Source organism: Ursus arctos, unplaced genomic scaffold (assembly GCF_023065955.2).
Source record: "Ursus arctos isolate Adak ecotype North America unplaced genomic scaffold, UrsArc2.0 scaffold_14, whole genome shotgun sequence".
NCBI lineage: Eukaryota > Metazoa > Chordata > Mammalia > Carnivora > Ursidae > Ursus > Ursus arctos.
Genome location: NW_026622808.1, coordinates 16,586,485 through 16,604,362, shown reverse-complemented (window position 1 = coordinate 16,604,362; position 17,878 = coordinate 16,586,485). Strand labels below are relative to the sequence as shown.

General features: G+C 47.7%; 1 protein-coding gene and 1 non-coding gene across 3 annotated transcripts; one reads left to right on the top strand and one right to left on the bottom strand.

Annotated features, from left to right (window-relative positions):
* The first annotated feature begins 104 nt into the window (after positions 1-104).
* TNFSF14 (TNF superfamily member 14) lies at positions 105-14,038 on the top strand. Of its 2 annotated transcripts, XR_003312027.4 has the most exons (5): positions 113-429; positions 1,886-1,922; positions 2,182-2,223; positions 2,853-4,041; positions 13,866-14,038. XR_003312027.4 is itself a non-coding variant. In XM_026481213.4 (4 exons), exons 1-4 carry the CDS (start codon positions 211-213, stop codon positions 3,278-3,280), a joined length of 726 nt encoding a protein of 241 aa, XP_026336998.1. In that variant the 5' UTR covers positions 105-210; the 3' UTR covers positions 3,281-4,583. The 2 variants fall into 2 exon arrangements, 1 of the variants encoding a protein (XP_026336998.1); XM_026481213.4 differs by lacking the exon at positions 13,866-14,038 and having other exon boundaries at positions 105-429; positions 2,853-4,583.
* Positions 14,039-15,212: 1,174 nt separating this feature from the next.
* LOC113243041 (U6 spliceosomal RNA) lies at positions 15,213-15,317 on the bottom strand. The gene has a single exon (XR_003312060.2). It is a non-coding gene; the product is annotated as a U6 spliceosomal RNA (small nuclear RNA).
* Positions 15,318-17,878: the final 2,561 nt, after the last annotated feature.

Below are 17,878 nucleotides of genomic sequence, written 5' to 3'. Positions count from 1 at the left end.
CCTGGGGGTGGGGGGACAGGAAGAAGAGGAGGGCCAGTGGGGAAAGGGGAGGGGCTGAACCCCTGCTCTAAAGGCAGCCCCGGGACCCACGGGCGCCTGTCTGCAGCGCGAAGCCCAGAAGCATTGGGCAATTGTGGTTTCCTCCCTGCCCAGGGACCCAGCCGTGCTAGCCCAGCCCCCGGGGTGTCTCGGGACCTCATCTGCTCAGGCATGGAGGAGACAGTTGTGCGACCTTCGGTGTTCACAGTGGACGGACAGACAGACATCCCATTCACGAGGCTGGGGCGCAGGCGCCGGAGGCAGCCGTGCACTGCGGCCCAGCTGGGCCTGGGCCTCCTGTTGCTGCTGCTGGCGGCTGGGCTGGCCGTTCAGGGCTGGTTCCTGCTTCAGCTGCACTGGCGCCTGGGGGCGATGGTCACACCCCTGCTGGTGAGTGGGGCCTGGGGCTCGTGGCAGGTGGGCCTCCTCTGTCACTGGGCATCTCTGTGTGCGTGCGTGTGCAGGACAGGAGACAGACCAAGAGCAGCCCAGGGCAAGTCAGTCCTCCTTTCTGAAACTCAGTTTCCTCATCTGTAAAATGGGTGTGGTAATAAGAGTGCCCACGTCCCAGGGAATGAATTACCATATTGTGTGCCTGGTGCCTGGGGGTGGCTGCCCAGGGCAAGTGTTCAATTGATCAAAACCTGTATTTCTTTAAATGGAGATATAAATGACATGTAACATTCTGTCATTTAAGGTGTATATTGATCTGACGCATTTATTTTGCGATATGATCACTTGCCGCATTGGCGAAGACCTCTGTGGTGTGCTATAATGACCATTTCTTCTAGTGGTGGCAACACATAAAATTAGTCTCTTAGCAAGTTTTACGTCCAGAATAGAGCCTTGTTGTCTGTAAGCCCCGGCACTGACATTCTGACATTGCTGATTATTATAGCCATGCCCCGATCCCCGCTGTGGGGACGGTCACTAATCCACTTGGTTCGAGCCTCTGAGGATCTCTCTATCAGTTTGCTCTTGGCTATGGATGTATCTCTCTGTATCTCTGTGTCCCACGCCGTGGCCAGGTCGTCTTGGTCTTTCGTGTTCTGTGTCTCTGGGTCCCTTCTCCTTGTGACTGGATCTGATGGCCACACGCACACGTCCTTCACGTGAACCCATGCCACCATCCTGCGTCCGTCTATGTACCCGCGTGTCCATGTGCCGGCCGGTCTGTAGCCCATGCGTTGGCATTATGCACAGACCTGCATGGACCCATAAACCATGTGGCCATGTATCCGAGTCCACGTGTGCCTTGTCAGTGTGTCACATAAATGTCCAGGTCTGTGCCCTACGCCCCGTGTCCATATTCACTTGTCAGCGTCGATGTCCACGAGTCCTGCCAGCCAGATCGATGTATGACTTATTTATTTATTTATTTATTTATTTTTAAAGATTTTATTTATTTATTCGACAGAGATAGAGACAGCCAGCGAGAGAGGGAACACAAGCAGGGGGAGCGGGAGAGGAAGAAGCAGGCTCATAGCTGAAGAGCCTGATGTGGGGCTCGATCCCATAACGCCGGGATCACGCCCTGAGCCGCGAAGGCAGGCGCTTAACCGCTGTGCCACCCAGGCGCCCCGATGTATGACTTATTTAATTAACCCTTACGTAGTGCTTACTACATGCCAGGTGCTGGGACACGCTTTACACCCATGAAGTCACTGAATCCTAAAGTGGTGCATCCCTATGTCTATTTACTGAGGCTGCTGGGTGGGGCACGGGTGTGCACGTGGCCCTGGGTGGTGTCTGTGCCCGTGGTCTGCTGTGTCTCACCGCCGTGAGTCTGAGCACGCCAGTGCGTGGGCCCCGCAGCTCCTCACTCTGGGCTCCTCTGCCTTTTCAGGACGGAGATGCAGAATCCTGGAAGCAGCTGACCCAAGGTGAGTCAGGGTCCTGGCCCCAGGGAGGGCGGGCGGGATGGTTCCCACGCTGCCCCCGCCCCCTCAGTCCATTGCCCAATGTGATTTACACAACTGGTCTGAGCCTGGCAGGTACCCCTCCCCCAGGCCTGAGAAGCAGAAGTCTGGGGCACTCCGGAAAGGGTGGGGTTGACACCAGGAGGTAGACTTGATGACCCCTCCAGGGGCTGGCCCTTACCCCCCACTGCCTTCACCGCTAACCTCTCCCCTCTCTCTCCAGAGCGGAGGTCCCACCAGGCCAACCCAGCCGCACACCTTACAGGTAAAGGGGACCCTGGGTCCTGGCATGGGGAGAGGGGCAGGGTGTCCTGGGAAGACCAGACAGACAGACGGCCAACACGTCATTCATCCATCCGTGTGTCCTTCGCCATTCCCAGCGTAGCCCAGAGCACAGATGCTGCCTACACCCGGGCGTTTCTCATCTCGTTTAGTGAATAACCCCTTACACGGGGCTCACTGTGCCGCGTGCGCTGTAGTTCCCTCCGTACGTGTGCACTCCTTACACGCTAAGGAGGCAGGATGCATATCTCCATCTTACTGAGAGAGAGACTGAGGACCATGGAGATTCTAAGGCTTCCGGACCAGGGTGTGTTCCATCTCCGTTCCTTGGTTCTGCCCCTCACGAGTTTTGATGCTTTTGGCCAGTCACTTAATTGCTCCATGCCTCAGTTTCCCCACCTGCGGGGGGGGGGGACAAAATGAGTTAAGATGTATAAGAAGCAAGTGACTTGGCCTCTGGCTGCCTCCGTTTCCCCACCTGCACGGTGAGGATAAAGCGAGCTAATCCGTATGAAGTTCTCAAAGGGCCTAACACCGGTTGGGGCTTGGGTGGGAGTCGTCTCACCCGGAGAGGGACACGTGCTGACCGGGCCCCTCTGTCTCCGTCCCCAGGAGCCAACTCCAGCCTGACGGGCAGCGGGGGCCCGCTGCTCTGGGAGACGAAGCTGGGCTTGGCCTTCCTGCGGGGCCTCAGCTACCGCGAGGGCTCCCTGGTGATCGCGCGGGCCGGCTACTACTACATCTACTCCAAGGTGCAGCTGGGAGGCGTGGGCTGCCCGCAGGGGCTCAGCGGCGGCCTGCCCATCACGCACGGCCTCTACAAGCGCACGCCCCGCTACCCCGAGGAGCTGGAGCTGCTGGTCAGCCGGCGCTCACCCTGCGGGCGGGCAACCAACCCCCGCGTCTGGTGGGACAGCAGCTTCCTGGGGGGCGTGGTGCACCTGGACGCAGGCGAAGAGGTGGTGGTCCGGGTGCCCGACGAGCGCCTGGTCCGACTCCGCGATGGCACCCGCTCCTACTTCGGGGCTTTCATGGTGTGAAGGAACGACTGACAGCCGACTGAGTGGGGGTCTGACAGGCAGTGTGACCTCAGGGGGTGCTCTGGGGAGCCCAAAACTCAGCAAGCAAAGAGCTCGGCGGGCACCTGCAGGGCCTGAGAACCCAGCCCCGCCTGAAGGTCGAAGACCCAGCAGGCACCTCTGGAGAACCAGAGGGAACACTGCAGACCCTGCCACAGTCAATACTGCAGCCTAAGACCCAGAGACTCGGGGGTCTGGAGGCCCCCAGCGCGGGGGACAGCTGATCTGCCTGATATTCAGGAAGAAGGGGTGAGGGGTGGGTATTTATGTTGTTGATTCAGAGAAGAGTGGGACTTGGGAGTCCAGGGACTTGGCTGAAGACAGGAATCCTCACCATCCCCCACTCTCATGAGTGTGGGCAGCTGTGGGGAGAGAGTCATCGTCAGGACTCATCCATGAGGACAGCCCAGCCCAGGCCCACCCACGGTCACAGTCACACATTCAAGTTCCGCCCGCAGCTGCGTGGCTACACCTCGTCCTGGCCGTGTAAGGTGACCCTCGGAGACTCCCGCACAGCCCATGTGCCATGTGCCCGTAACTGTTTGCCAACCAGCTCTCCCGGCAGGGAAGAGGCTTTGTAGTGTTTGCGATTTTCTTGGTGTAATTACTCCCATCGCGGCCGGTGGCTGGCTACCAACGCATCACCAACTGGCTGGCTGGACCCCAGCGCCGTCGAGCATTCACATCCCACCAGGACGTCACGGCTGTGTTTCAGCACCCAGGTCAGGGCCTGGCACATGGCGGGCACTTGGAAAATGTTTGCAGAGAGAAAGAAAGAAGGGAGGGTGGGGAGAAAGGAAGGAAGGAAGGGGGGAAGGAGGGAGGGAGACAGAACGCAGACACACCTACGGCCTCACCGAGAGTCACACAGCTCCACAGTCGCTTTCACCACTGCGCTCATTCCCACAAAGCATCAGAGTCTCACACAACTACACACAAGCCATAGCGTCGCAAACACTCAGTCACAGGCATTGTGTGACAACCACATATGACACAGTCACAAGTAGTCATCGTCACAACCGCAGTCACCCACAGGGACCATACAGTCATACCAAGTGTAACACATGGGGTACCGTGATCATCACATCGGACATCCACACACTGCATCACGGTCACACCCATCACACACACACACACGCACAACATCACACACAAACACATGCAGCCCAAGGTTCCTCCCTAGCCAAGACGAATACATCCTGGGATGAGTACCAGACCTTGTCTGAAGCCCTGGGCTCCCCGACCACGGGTCTTGGAAATAAATGGTAAATGTTGCACCCGGGTCTGTCTATTCTCGGGGGAAGGGTGGCTCACAGAGGCAGAGGGGTAGATGGAATCACTCGTGGAAATCACTTTACAACTTCACAGATCAGAAAACTGAACGCAGCTGGCTCAACTCCATGTAGGAAGCTCAGAGGCAGGGGAGGAAGGGAGAGATCTCATGCCCAGGTCTGCCTCCTCCTTGAGTCTCCCATTCCTGAGGAAGGGGAGGCTCCATCCTGCCAGGCACCCTTACTGCAGACATCCAGGACAGAGTGCTGGTCTACCCAGCCAGCTGGAAGCTTGGAGCAAGTGGGAGCATAGGAGGAGTGCAGAGGGAGGGGCAGATAATGACACGCATACAAATCAGATGGTCTGTATAAATGAGCAGGAACTCTGGTATGGCCAAAGGGAGGTATTGGTGCTCAGGACCCAAAGATAAGGGCTCAGCCCCCAGAAGTGGATGGATTATTGTTGTTATTGTCGATACTGTTGTCATATTGCCTGGAATGGGGGGAAGACTTTGCAGTCAGATGGTCCTGCATTCCAATTTCACTCGCCACTTGTTACTGTGTGACCTCAAGCAAGTCCCATCACTTCTTGGTGCCTGTGTTTCCTCATCTGTAAAATGGGAGGTGACGCCAGTCCTCACCCCAGGTCTGTTGTACAGATTACATCAGATCAGACACAGAAAAAGCCATTCGTTATGGTACCTGGTACACAGTAAGAGCTCCGTAAGTGTGCGAGTGACATAAGTGATTTAGAAATATTAAGAACAGCATTTGTCAGGCGCTTGCCCTATGCCAAGCATCTAGTGTGAGTCACAACCTTTTATACACACCTGGGCAGGAGCTATTGTTGCCCTCAGGTTCCAGACATAGAGGCAGGGACCCTGGACTCCCCCTCCACTCCCACCAAGGGCACACAGCTTCACACCTCTCTGCCCTTGAGGACTGGTGGGAGGTGGGGCGGCCCCAAATGCCCAGCCCCAGCCCCTGCTGGAGTTTCCTTTACTCTTGTCACCATTTTTCTGTTTCCGTGGCTTTGATGAGACCAAGGTGTGGGGACGGTGTATTTACAAAGCCACAAGCAGCCACCAACTTCCGCCTGGGGATGGAACCTCTCACTAAGTTTAGCCTCCAAAGATCATTCCTGGGAGGGGCCTCCCAGCCCTGAGGTGGAGAAGCCAGCGGAAGAAGAGAGGGTGGGTAAGAGGATGGGTAGGGTAGGAGGGAGATGGAAAGAGAGGGAGGGGAGGGAAAGTAGGAGGGAGAAGGCGCAGAGAGCCCTGGAGGTGTAGAGGCTGGTGCAGTAGGAGACCGAGACCCCAACTTGATTTCAGATAGAACATGGCGTGGGAAGCCCCCAGCCCAGGCCACTGACCTACTTTACAACTTCTGAGAAGTTTATCTCTTTGATTTCCGCTTTCACATCCCGTGCTCCGGCAACCTTTCAGCTATTACCTTCCCCCACAATTAGCTCTTCCTCGAGACCTGAGGTCTGCATCCTCACCCTCCCTCCGCCCCTGGAAAGCTCTCCCTTCATCTCTTGCCAAGACCCAGAGGTGGTAGGAGTGAAAATAATGATGATGAATCATTTATTAATTTCATATTATACTGTTACGTCCCTCCTGCTAAATAGCACCGTGTTCGAATACTGGGATGCACTGTCTCAAAGAAAACAAGAATGGGTCTTTTGGGGAAGCCAGGCCACCAGGGTTCAAATCCCCACTCTGCCACTTCCCAGCTGGGTGATCTCAAGATCCATCCTTGGCCTCTCTGGGCCTCAGTTTCCTCATCCGTAAAAGAATATGAATAGTGGCCTCTACCCTACCTTAGTTATTGTGAGGTGAAACGACTTGAGTGTTTAAGTAGTTTTCCAGAGCTTGGCCCACAGTGAGTTCTTTAATCCTTAGTAGATATTCTTTTTGTAAGCATAGCTATAATCATGTGCACATTTAAAGTTCATATTCTTTTCAGTGATTCCATCGAAGGTGACCTTACATCCGCCAGCCCCATCCAGTCACTAGGTGTGTTTTTGCTGTTGTTTGTTTTTAAGTAGGCTCCCTGCTCAATGTGGGGGCTTGAACTCACGACCCTGAGATCAAGAGTTGGTTGCTCTATGGAGCCACCCAGGTGCCCCAAAAGTGTGTTTTTAATATGGAAATTAGTGGCCAATATTTAAACATTACAAAATTCTGCGTGTGGACAAATCCGAATTTCTGGATTCTCTTGGAAATGTGGAAGCTGTGAACAACAACCCAGGCTGGGCAGTGGCTGTCCCTCTTGGATAAGGCAGGGGCTCACCGGCTCACCCAGTCTCCTCTACCCCCCTCCCGCCATTGTGTCCCCCACAGAGGCTGAATGTCAGTTACCTTCCAGCATCGTGCTTTTGTGGTTGTTTCTCTTAAAGTAATAAGGATCGTTAATTACAGGTGATACTTCTGATGTCCTCACCATGTACCAGATACTGTGCTAAGTGCATTAATTCACAATAACTCGTTTCATTCTCATAGTGACTGTGGGGTAGTGTTGTAACACCCATCTCACGGGTGGGGAATTCTAGGCACAGAGAGGTGAAGTCACTTCTCTGTCAGAGGTGAGAAAAAAAATGACAGCGTGAGATGACTATGAGTTTCAGGAAGAGTGAGAACTCATAGTTGTTTTCATTTCCTGCTGCCGCTTAGAAGGATAGCCATTTATTACCGCATCGCTCTAGAGATCAGAAGTCAGAAACGAGTTTTATGGAAGTAAAAATCAACGTGTCGGCAGGGCTTCATTCCTTCTGGAGGAAAGGTTTGCCTCAAATCTTTTTATCAGAGTCACTTCTACGGGATCCCAAACTATGACACACGTGTAGACTATATGAATTGCAATTTGCAAGGAGTGCAAATAATTTAACTTCTTTTTTATTCTTAATGCAACTTTGTGCAAAGATCCCTTTGCACCAGAATGCTAAGAACTATCAGTCAGTTGGGAACCATCTCTGCCCACATGCTCCTTTCCCCAAACGGCCAAAATTCCAGGGAGCTTAGGCAGCGTCCCGACTTAAGAGTGAGGGAGGGATCCATTTGATTCTCAAGCCACGTGTCCACACAGGTGCCCATCGCCAGTCTCCTTCTGACTCATCAGTCCTCCATCTTTATACTTATGACTTATCAAGACTGTTGCATTCTCTGCTGCTCCTAAGCCTTGCTCACAAGGCTGATTTTCAGCCAGCTTGAGGCCCCGGAAGCTCTTTGAGGCTGTCTGTGGCTTCAACTGCCCAGAGACACCGCCAAGTCATTTCCTTTTTGGGGACCTGCAGCCTCTCTGGGCTCTGTAATGAAGCCTCTTCTAGTTTGGGGGGCCCCTAGAATACCTCTGGGGAACTTTCCCTATTCTGGCTCTCTCTTTTGTTGTTGTTGTTGTTGTTCCAAAAAGCAGGGCATGGGAACCTGCCCCGTATTATGGGTGCTGAATTGTGTCCCCAAAATTCTTATGTTGAACTCTTACACCCACTACTTCAGAATGTGATTGCATTTGGAAATAGGGCCTTTAAAGAGAAAACTAAGGTAAAATAATGGCTGGTTTTTGTTTTTTGGTTTTTTTTAAAGTAAACTCTAAGCCCCTCGTGGGGCTCACGGGGCTCAAACTCACGATCCTGAGATCAAGAGTTGCGTGTTCTACTGACTGAGCCAGCCAGGAGCCCCTCCTATAAAATAAGGTTATTAGAGTAGGCGCTAATCCCATATGACATGTGTCCTTACAAGAAGAGGAGATTAGCACACCGAGGGATGGCCACGTGAGGGTGCAGGGAGACGGCAGCCCGCTGCAAGCCAAGGAGAGAAGCTTCAGAAGGAACCAGTCCTGCTGACACCTCAATCTCAGACTTTCAGCCTCCAGAACTGTGAGAAAACACATTTCTGATGTTTAAGTGACTCAGTCTGTTACGGCCACCCTAGCATACCCATACAGCACCTCTCCTCCTTCCACCAGTCCTGGGCAAAGTAGATGCCTTCCAGAAACTGGAAAAGACAAAGGAACAGACTCACCCCTAGAGCCTCCAGAAGGAATGCAGCCCTGCTGACATTTTGCTGTGAGCCCAGAACTGTAAGCTTATAGACTTGTGTTGTTCTAAGCCTCTAAGTTTGCAGCAACGTGTTACTGTAGCAAGAGCAAGCTCCCCCTCGCTGGGATCTGGGAGGTACTCCAGGGCATCCAGGACAGTCCGCCCTATGCCACTTGGATCCCTGTGCTTTGCAGAGAGGTTCACGGCGTGTGGGGACAGCTGCTGGGGAGCCTTGCTGTCCTCTCTCCCAGCCAGAAGTGGAATCGTCCCCTGCTGCAGCTCCAGCCATTCATCATCTCCCCCCCCCCACCCCCCAGCTATTCCTTCTGGAGTCCCTTCCCCCTCAGCCGGTACTTCTGTTCGCTAGGTGGCTTGCCCGGTGAGGTGACCGAGTTCCTATCCCAGAGGGGTCAGAGACCCTGGTCACCATGCCTTCAGACCTGCAAGAGTGGCACTACCTTCTGCCCTTGCATTGTGATGTAACACTGCACTCAGTTTACCACCTTGATTGCCAAAGGGTGTGGAGGGGAGTAATGTTGCAGGCTTCCACTTGACCTTATCCACAGAAAAACCTCACAACCCCGATCTGCTCAGTGATTTCCGAGGGCCAAGTGCTGGACATGTGTCATCTCTCTAAACTCTTACCACCACTCTGTGGTGTCACTATTATTATTGTCCCCTAACTACAGAAGAGGAAACTGAGGCACGGAGAAGTGAAGCAGCTGGCCCAAAGTCCTTCATCTAAGAAGTTATGGAGGCTTCTAATCCCAGAACCTTTGCCTAAAGCACTTTCCTAAATCTACCACACGGTACTCCAGCAAACGCACAGAACCCACTTTATTATCTGCTCCCCTACCGATGGACACGTAAGTTGCTTCCTCGTAGTACAGAAAACGCAGTCATGAATACCCTCATCACGACTTTTTGTGCATGTGGTCCCCCTCTCACAGGTCCTGGGTGACCTCACACAACAGCTCGAGAAGGGTTCTGAGCCTCTGTGTGCTGACCTCCATCCTGGGACCTCAAATCCAAGACTTCCAGCCAGCCTCCCTGCCTCCGCCATCCCTGCTCCTCCACGTTCTACCCTCCCTCCCACTTCAGGACACTTTCACCAACACCTGGCCCTGAGAACTGACTTGCCCCACTCCTACAGGGCTCCTCTGTGTCCCCGTGGTCAGGTCCCTTTACCTGACTGAGCCTGTTTCCCCAGCTACACAACATGGGAAGCCGCTTCAAAGATCCCGTGCATGGAGGGATAATAATTTTGAAATATAATTCAAGATCTTTTCCCTTTCCTTCTTCTGATCTAAAACTTCACTTTATCAGTTACTGGTTGAGTGACCTTAAGCAGCTGGCTTAAACCTCTCTCTCTCTCTCTCTCTCTCTCTCTCTCTCTCTCTCTCTCTCGGTTTCTTTGTTTGTAAAGCAGGGATAATAATACCCTCCACTACCTCACACCTCATAATGCAACCTCCGCCCACTACCTGAGCACAGGGAAGACATGTAAAGTGCTTAGCTGAGTGGTTTCTGGCACATACTAGGTGCTCAGTAAATATTGGCCATTGTTATTACAGTTGACCCTTGAACAACATGGGGTTTAGGGGTACTGACCATCCCCAACATAGTCAAAGATCCACATATAACTTTCGACTCCCCCAAAACTTAACTACTACTAGCCTACTGTTGACTGGAAGCCTTACTGATCACATAAACAATTGATTAATGCCTATTTTCTGTGTTACATGTATTACACATTGTGTTCTTACTATAAAGTAAGCTAGAGAAAAGGAAATGTTATTAAGAAAATCATAAGCTGGGGCGCCTGGGTGGCGCAGTCGTTAAGCGTCTGCCTTCGGCTCAGGGCGTGATCCCAACGTTCTGGGATCGAGCCCCACGTCAGGCTCCTCCGCTAGGAGCCTGCTTCTTCCTCTCCCACTCCCCCTGCTTGTGTTCCCTCTCTCGCTGGCTGTCTCTCTCTGTCAAATAAATAAATAAAATCTTTAAAAAAAAAAAAGAAAATCATAAGGAAGAGAAAACACATGTACCGTCCTGGACTGTATTTAACAATACTGTAAATTTACATCATCTCTTTATCAGACCAATCGTCTCTCAGTACCTCCATCAATGTCATTTGACGTGACCAAAAAAACCCACTGCTGATGTGGTATGTATTACTAACACTAGACACCAAAAGTGAAAAGATAATAGGAAAAAGAAATTCCTGTTTCTTTACAAGGATCATGATTCATGTGTTAGTAACATAGAAGCAGTGATAAGATTTCTTCGTGGTGACCTGCTGTAACCCATCCAGTTGCTTCACTGTAGCCCCGCCTGTACACTAATGAATGAATTGTTACAAAGTTTTAATGGCAGACCGTATTACTCTCGTGCTCATGACACAGTATCAGAGACAGTATTGCACTTTTTTTTAAAAACAGGTGTGATGATAAGCTGACTCACAATTCCTCCAATTCTTTGAAAGCAAAGTTATAAAACAGCAAGAAAACTAATACATTAGTAATGTTATATTAAATATCACTCACCTATGCCTACATAGGATACGCGGTGAAAGGCACCGTGTACGGTCTGGGTTCGTGTGCATACGTTTTGATAAATGTTTACTTTTTATAACAGATTGTGTGCATTTTGTGGTAGCAAATGATAAAATAGACCAGTATCTACATATATTCTATGCATTCATGACATACCTAACTTTTTCTTAACTTGTCGATATTCCCAGGCTACACAGTTCCTCTGCATATTTTTTCAAATTGTCGCAAACCTCCAAAAATGTTTCCAGTATGTGTATTGAGAAAAGAATGCATATAAGTGGACTCATGCAGTTCAAACCGATGTTGCTCAAGGGTCGACTGCTTCCCCTGCCCCGTTCCCTAATCAAGGAGTAGTTGGTTTTGCATGTGCATTCGTTCCCAAGAGAGATGGTGGGGAGCAGGAATAACCGATGAGTCTTTTCCTGGTATCGATCTCCAAAAGCCTAAAGTGATGAAGTTTGGGGTACATCCATTGCAAGATGTACCTGAATTTTAGGTTAAAATCTGTGAGATTAAGAAGAGAAAAAACAGAGCTAGTATGTGTCCCAGACTCCTATTCAACTAGAGGAAGCAATAGGTTGTCATCTTCCTGATGACAAGAAAGTCCTCCGAGAGCATCCTTCATTTCCCAAGAAGAAGCCAGGCAGATAAACCCTATCCCATTGGCCAACGGGTCTCTACCTATACCAGTACCACACTGCTTTCATTAACATAATGACTATGATAAGTCCTGCTATCTGCGACGGCAAGGCCCTTCTTATTCTTCATCTTCTGGATGATCTTGGTTATGTAGGCCTTTTGTTCTGCTTGTCAACTTCCATGAAAAACCTTGTTGAGATTTTTATTGGAACTGCATTGAATCTGTAGATCAATCTTCATAACACTGAGTCTTCCAATCAATGAACATGGTATAACTCTTCTTCCACTAGGGTCTTCTTGAGTGTTCCTCCAGAATGTCTCATAACTTTCTCCATAAATAACTTACATCATGTTTATGTTTCTTTCTAAGTGTGTTACACTTGTTGGTGCTATTGTAAATGGCATCTCTTTCTGAAATTATATTTTCCCACATCTGCTGCTGGTACATACAATGCAACAGATGTTTGTAGCGGTCACAATGACATTGAAAAACTGGACATCCTTGTCTTGTTTCTGATCTTTAAGTGAATGTTTTTCCTGTTTCACCATTAAGGATGGATCTGCAGTTGGCTTTTTAGGTAGCCCTTACCAGATGAAGGAAATCCCCTTCTATTCCTAATTTTGCTGAGAGATTTTGCAAAAATCATGAATAAACGTTGAATTTTTTAAACGTTTTCTCTGTGTCACATAATCTTAAGAGTATCACATAGTTCTTCCCCTTTAGATGGACAATGTGGTGAATTAGGTTCGTCCGTATTTTAATGTTAATCATCCAGCGTTTTATTCCTGGAATAGATCTGACTTGATCAGGATGTATTTTTTAATGCATTGCTAGATTCAATTTACTGATATTTTAGGTAGGATTTTTGCATCTGTGCATAGGAGGTAGACGGTCTATAATTCTTCTGACTCAGATTATTCATGTCAGGTTTTGGTATTAAGGCGATGCTGGCCTCATAAAAAGAAAAAACTGGGCGTTGGAGCACCTGGATGGCCCAGCTGGCTAAGCGTCTGACTCTTGATTTTAGCTCAGGTCGTGATCTCAGGGTCGTGAGATCGAGCCCTGTGCTGGGCTCCACACTGGGCATGAAACCTGCTTAAGACTCTCCCTCTGCCCCTCCCCACCGCTCTTTGTCTCTCTCGCTCTCTCTAAACAAAAACAAAAACAAAGAAAAAAAATAAAACACCTGGCTGTGCTTTTTTTTTCTATATTCTGAAATAGTTTGCAAGTTCTTAGCTTTATTAGTCACACAGATACTTATGAAATTCACTTGTAAAAACATCTGAATCGGGCATCTTACTTGTGGGACGGGTTTTTTTGTGGGGGAGGAAGGTTTTTAATTGTATTATTCAGTTTCTTTAACGACTCTTAAATTTTTTAGACTTCGTATTTCTTCTTTTTTTTTTTTTAAGATTTCATTTATTTATTTGACAGAGAGAGAGAGGCAGCAAGAGAGGGAACACAAGCAGGGGGAGTGGGAGAGGGAGAAGCAGACTTCCCGCAGAGCAGGGAGCCTGATGTGGGGCTGGATCCCAGAACGCTGGGATCACGCCCTGAGCCGAAGGCAGAGCTTAACAACTGCGCCACCCAGGCGCCCCTCAAGACCGTTTTTAAGTGCATTCACATTAAAACTGTTCTATTTTCATGATTATACCTAGTAACACTTTTTACATTAAACTCTGTGCTGTCTGTTATTAGTAGGGCTAAACCAATTTTCTTTCTGGCTATTTACATCCTTTAATTAGCAACTTGTTACATCTTTTATGTTTAAATGTAAACAACATGTTGCTGGATTTTAAATGTTCTTACTCAGTCGACAATAATTGTCTTTTAATATGAGTGTTTAGAGCAATGCTGTCCAACAGAAACGTAATGTGAGCCATCTGTAGTTTAAGTCTTTTCTAGCAGCCACAATGAAGAGTTTAAAACTTGGTGAATTATAATAATATATCTTATTTAGCAACGTGTCCAGAATGTGAATCATTTCAAGGTGTAATCCGTATAAAATTATGAGTAAGATGCTTTACACTTTTTTTCATTCTAGGTCTCCAAAGTCTGCAGTGCATTTCCCGCTAACGCGGGATGGATCTCAGCCCAGACAACCGCCCACCTTCCAGGGGCTCCACAGTGCCTGGCCACTCTATCACGTGGTGGAGATTTAGATCATCTGCATTAATTCCGATTACTGATGGGTTTGGATTTATTCTGTGATTTCTGATTGTCCCTCCTTTTCTTTCCTTCTTTCTTTCTTTTTCTTTCTTTCTTTCTTTCTTTCTTTCTTTCTTTCTTTCTTTCTTCTTTCTTTCTTTCTTAGATTTTATTTATTTGGGGCGCCTGGGTGGCACAGCGGTTAAGCATCTGCCTTCTGCTCAGGGCGTGATCCCGGCGTTGTGGGATCGAGCCCCACATCAGGCTGTTCCGCTATGAGCCTGCTTCTCCCTCTCCCACTCCCCCTGCCTGTGTTCCCTCTCTCGCTGGCTGTCTCTATCTCTGTCGAATAAATAAATAAAATCTTAAAAAAAAAAAGATTTTATTTATTTGACAGAGACACAGTGAGAGAGGAAACACAAGCGGGGGAAGTGGGAGAGGGAGAAGCAGCCTCCCCTCTGAGCAGGGAGCCCAAAATCCCAGGACCCTGGGATCATTCCCTGAGCCGAAGGCAGACACTTAACCGACTGAGCCATCCAGGAGCCCCTGTCCCTCCTTTTCTATATTTCTTTTACTCGTCCTCCTTGCCTCATTTAGGATTTTTTTTTTATCATTCCAGTTTTTTCTTCTACTTAACTCAGAAATAACGTATTCTGATCTTATTCTTTTGACCATTTCCTTAGGCACCTCCCTGTGTAGGTTCAACCCGTCAAGAGTCTAAAGCTTCAAGGCTTCGCCTCCAAGAAGCCTCCGGAGAGTCCTGCCTGCATCCACTCTCGCCCCCTCCAGGCTGTTCTCGGCATAGCAGTCAAAGCGCGAGTTTTTGTAAACTTTTTAAATGTGTAATGTTTATTTAAAATCACAGATCATTTCATGTAAAGACATTTATTTGACCAAAAACATTTTTAGGATAAAAATATCTTTTTTTCTATTCTTCCAAAAATGGAAATTTCTCATCAAAAGGAACAAAACCAACTCAAGTATCACAAGAAACACAAAAACTCACAAAAAATTGAGAGTTCACTTCATGCTAGTGGTTTAAAAAACCCTACATTTGTTTTTTTCCTCTAAGGTATGACTGACATACAAAAATGCTATATATATTTAATATTACATATTGATGAGTTTAAAGATAAGTAAACACCCACGAAACCATCACCACAATGTCAAAAGTTTAACCATCGCTTCTAAAAGTTTCCTTTTTCCTTCTTTATTTGTGTGCGATAAGAACTTTTTTTTTTTTTTTAATATGGAACACTTCACGAATTTGTGTGTCATCCGCGTTCAGGGGCCATGCTAATCTTCTCTGTATTGTTCCAGTTTTAGCATATGTTCTGCCCAAGCGAGCATGATAAGAACAGTTACTGTAAGAGCTATCCTCTCTAAAAAAATAATTGGGGGGGGCACCTGGGTGGCTCAGTCGGTAAAACAACCGACTCAGGGTTTTGGCTCAGGTCGTGATCTCAGGGTGGTGCAATCGAGCCCCACGTGGGGCTCTGGGCTCAGTGCGGAGCGTGCTTAAGACTCCTTCTCCCTCTGCCCTGCTCGTGCTCTCCCCCCCGCCCCAATAACGAAATAAATAAAATCTTTTTAAAAAGTTTTAAGTATACAATACCGTATTGTTGGCTATATGCATTATGCTTTATAGTAGGTCTCTAGGACTTACCCATCCTCCCTAAATGAAACTGTATACCCATTAAACACCAACTCCCCATCGCTCCCTCCTCCAGCCCCTGGCAATCATCATTCCACTTGCTATCTCTATGCATTTGACTACCAGGTCCCTCATGCAAGTGGAATCACCTTTGTCCTTTTGTGTCTGCCTTATTTCATGCAGTAAGTGGCAGAATTAATCGTTTCCTTACGGCTGAGCAATTTTCCATTATATGTATATACCACATGTCCTTTATCCATTCATCCACCACACGTCTGCTTCAACGAACATAGAAGTGTAGGTATCTCTTGGAGATCCTGATTTCAATTATTTGGTGTTTATACCCAGAAGCAGGATTGCTAGATGCTAAGGTGGTTCTATTTTCAATGTTTGAAAAGCCTCCACGCTGCTTTCCATGGCGCAGCACCATTTTGCATTCCCACCACCAGGAGTGAACAAGGTTCCCGTTTCTCCACATCCCCAGCAATACCTGCTGTCTTTGCCTGGGATTTCGTGTTGAATGGGTTGTAACCACCATAACACTGTGGGATGATATCTCGCTGGGTTTTGATTTGCATTTCCCCGATGATTTGTGAGCACCTTTTCCTTAAGCCCCTGGGTTGTTCCATCTTTACTGAGTGCTTACTAATATTTTTATTAGAATTTTGCATATGAGTTTATGAATAAAATTGATGCATTTTTGTGCCTTTTAGTGACCATGTGTGTGCATTTACGCTGAGTATGTATCTAAGAGTGGATTTTCCTATGCTCAAATTTATTAGATGATACCAGTTTTCCAAAGCAGGGGTCACTATATCACCTCACCTGCCAAGTGTGAGAGTTCCCATTGCTTCATACACACCAACCAAGCCAGTGTTGTCGGCCTTCAATTTCAGATGTTCTGTAATGGGATCCCTTGTAGTTTTGTAGGGTTTTTTAGAGATCTTATTTTTAAGCTATCTCTACACCCAACGTGGGGCTCTAACTCACAACCCCAAGATCAAGAGTCGCACACTCCACTGACTAAGCCAAGCACCCCATCCCCTTGTAGTGTTTTTTTTTATGGTTTTATTTATTTATTAGAGAGAGAGAGAGAGAGCACAAGCAGGGGCAGCGGGAGAGGGAGAAGCAAACTCTCCACTGAGCAGGGAGCCTGATGCAGGGTTCGATCCCAGGACTCTGGGATCATGACCTGAGCCACTCAGGCACCCTTTTTCTTTTTGATTTCTAGGAATTCTTTATATAAACTGGAAGTGAGCCCTTTTGTCAACTCTATTTTTGAAAATCTTCTTTCTCACTCTGTGGATTACCTTTTCATTCTCTGAACTGGTATCTTTTGAAAAACAAAAGATCTTGCTTTTAATAATACTCTAAGTAATATTTAATTTAATAATAAATTTAATATCTTCCTTTACATTTGTAATATTTTTGGTGTTCTGTTTTTAAAAATCTTTGCTTACCCTAACATAAATATTCTCCTGTAAGAATATAAATCTTCTCTTTCTTTACACTTGTTTTACCTTTCACTTTTATATTTATAATCCACCTGGATTGTAGTCCATTCTTGCACTAACACCACATTGTCTAAATTACATTAGGCTTATGGTCGGTCTTAATATCTGGAATAGTAACTCTCCATTTTGTTTTTCTTCTTGAAGATAGCCCGGGGTTCTTTTGGTCATTTGCATTTCTGTGGGGTTTTTTTGATTCAACATCGCACACACACCCTGCTGAGAATGCCGGCACAGCATCGAATCTGTCCATCAATAGGTATTGGTGTAGAATTAATGTTTTCACAATATTGTCTTCCAATCCATGACCATAGCATATCCTTCTTTTTATTTAGATTTTACTTAATTTCCTCAATAATGTCTTACAGTTTTGCGTGTAGAATTCTTGCACTACTTTCCTTAGATTTTTCACAAGTATTTGGTGTTTTTTGACGCTCTTGTAAATGGCATAATTTTCAAATGTCTTTTTCTAGAGATGTTGATACATAGAAACACCACTGATTTTTGTATTTTGATTTTATATCCATTGACCTTGCTAAATTCCTTTATTAAATCTATACATGGTTTCTTTTTTTTTTTAAGATTTTATTTATTTATTTGACAGAGAGAGAGACAGCCAGGGAGAGAGGGAACACAAGCAGGGGGAGTGGGAGAGGAAGAAGCAGGCTCCTAGCAGAGCAGCCTGATGTGGGGCTTGATCCTGTAATGCCAGAATCACGCTCTGAGCCGAAGACAGACGCTTAA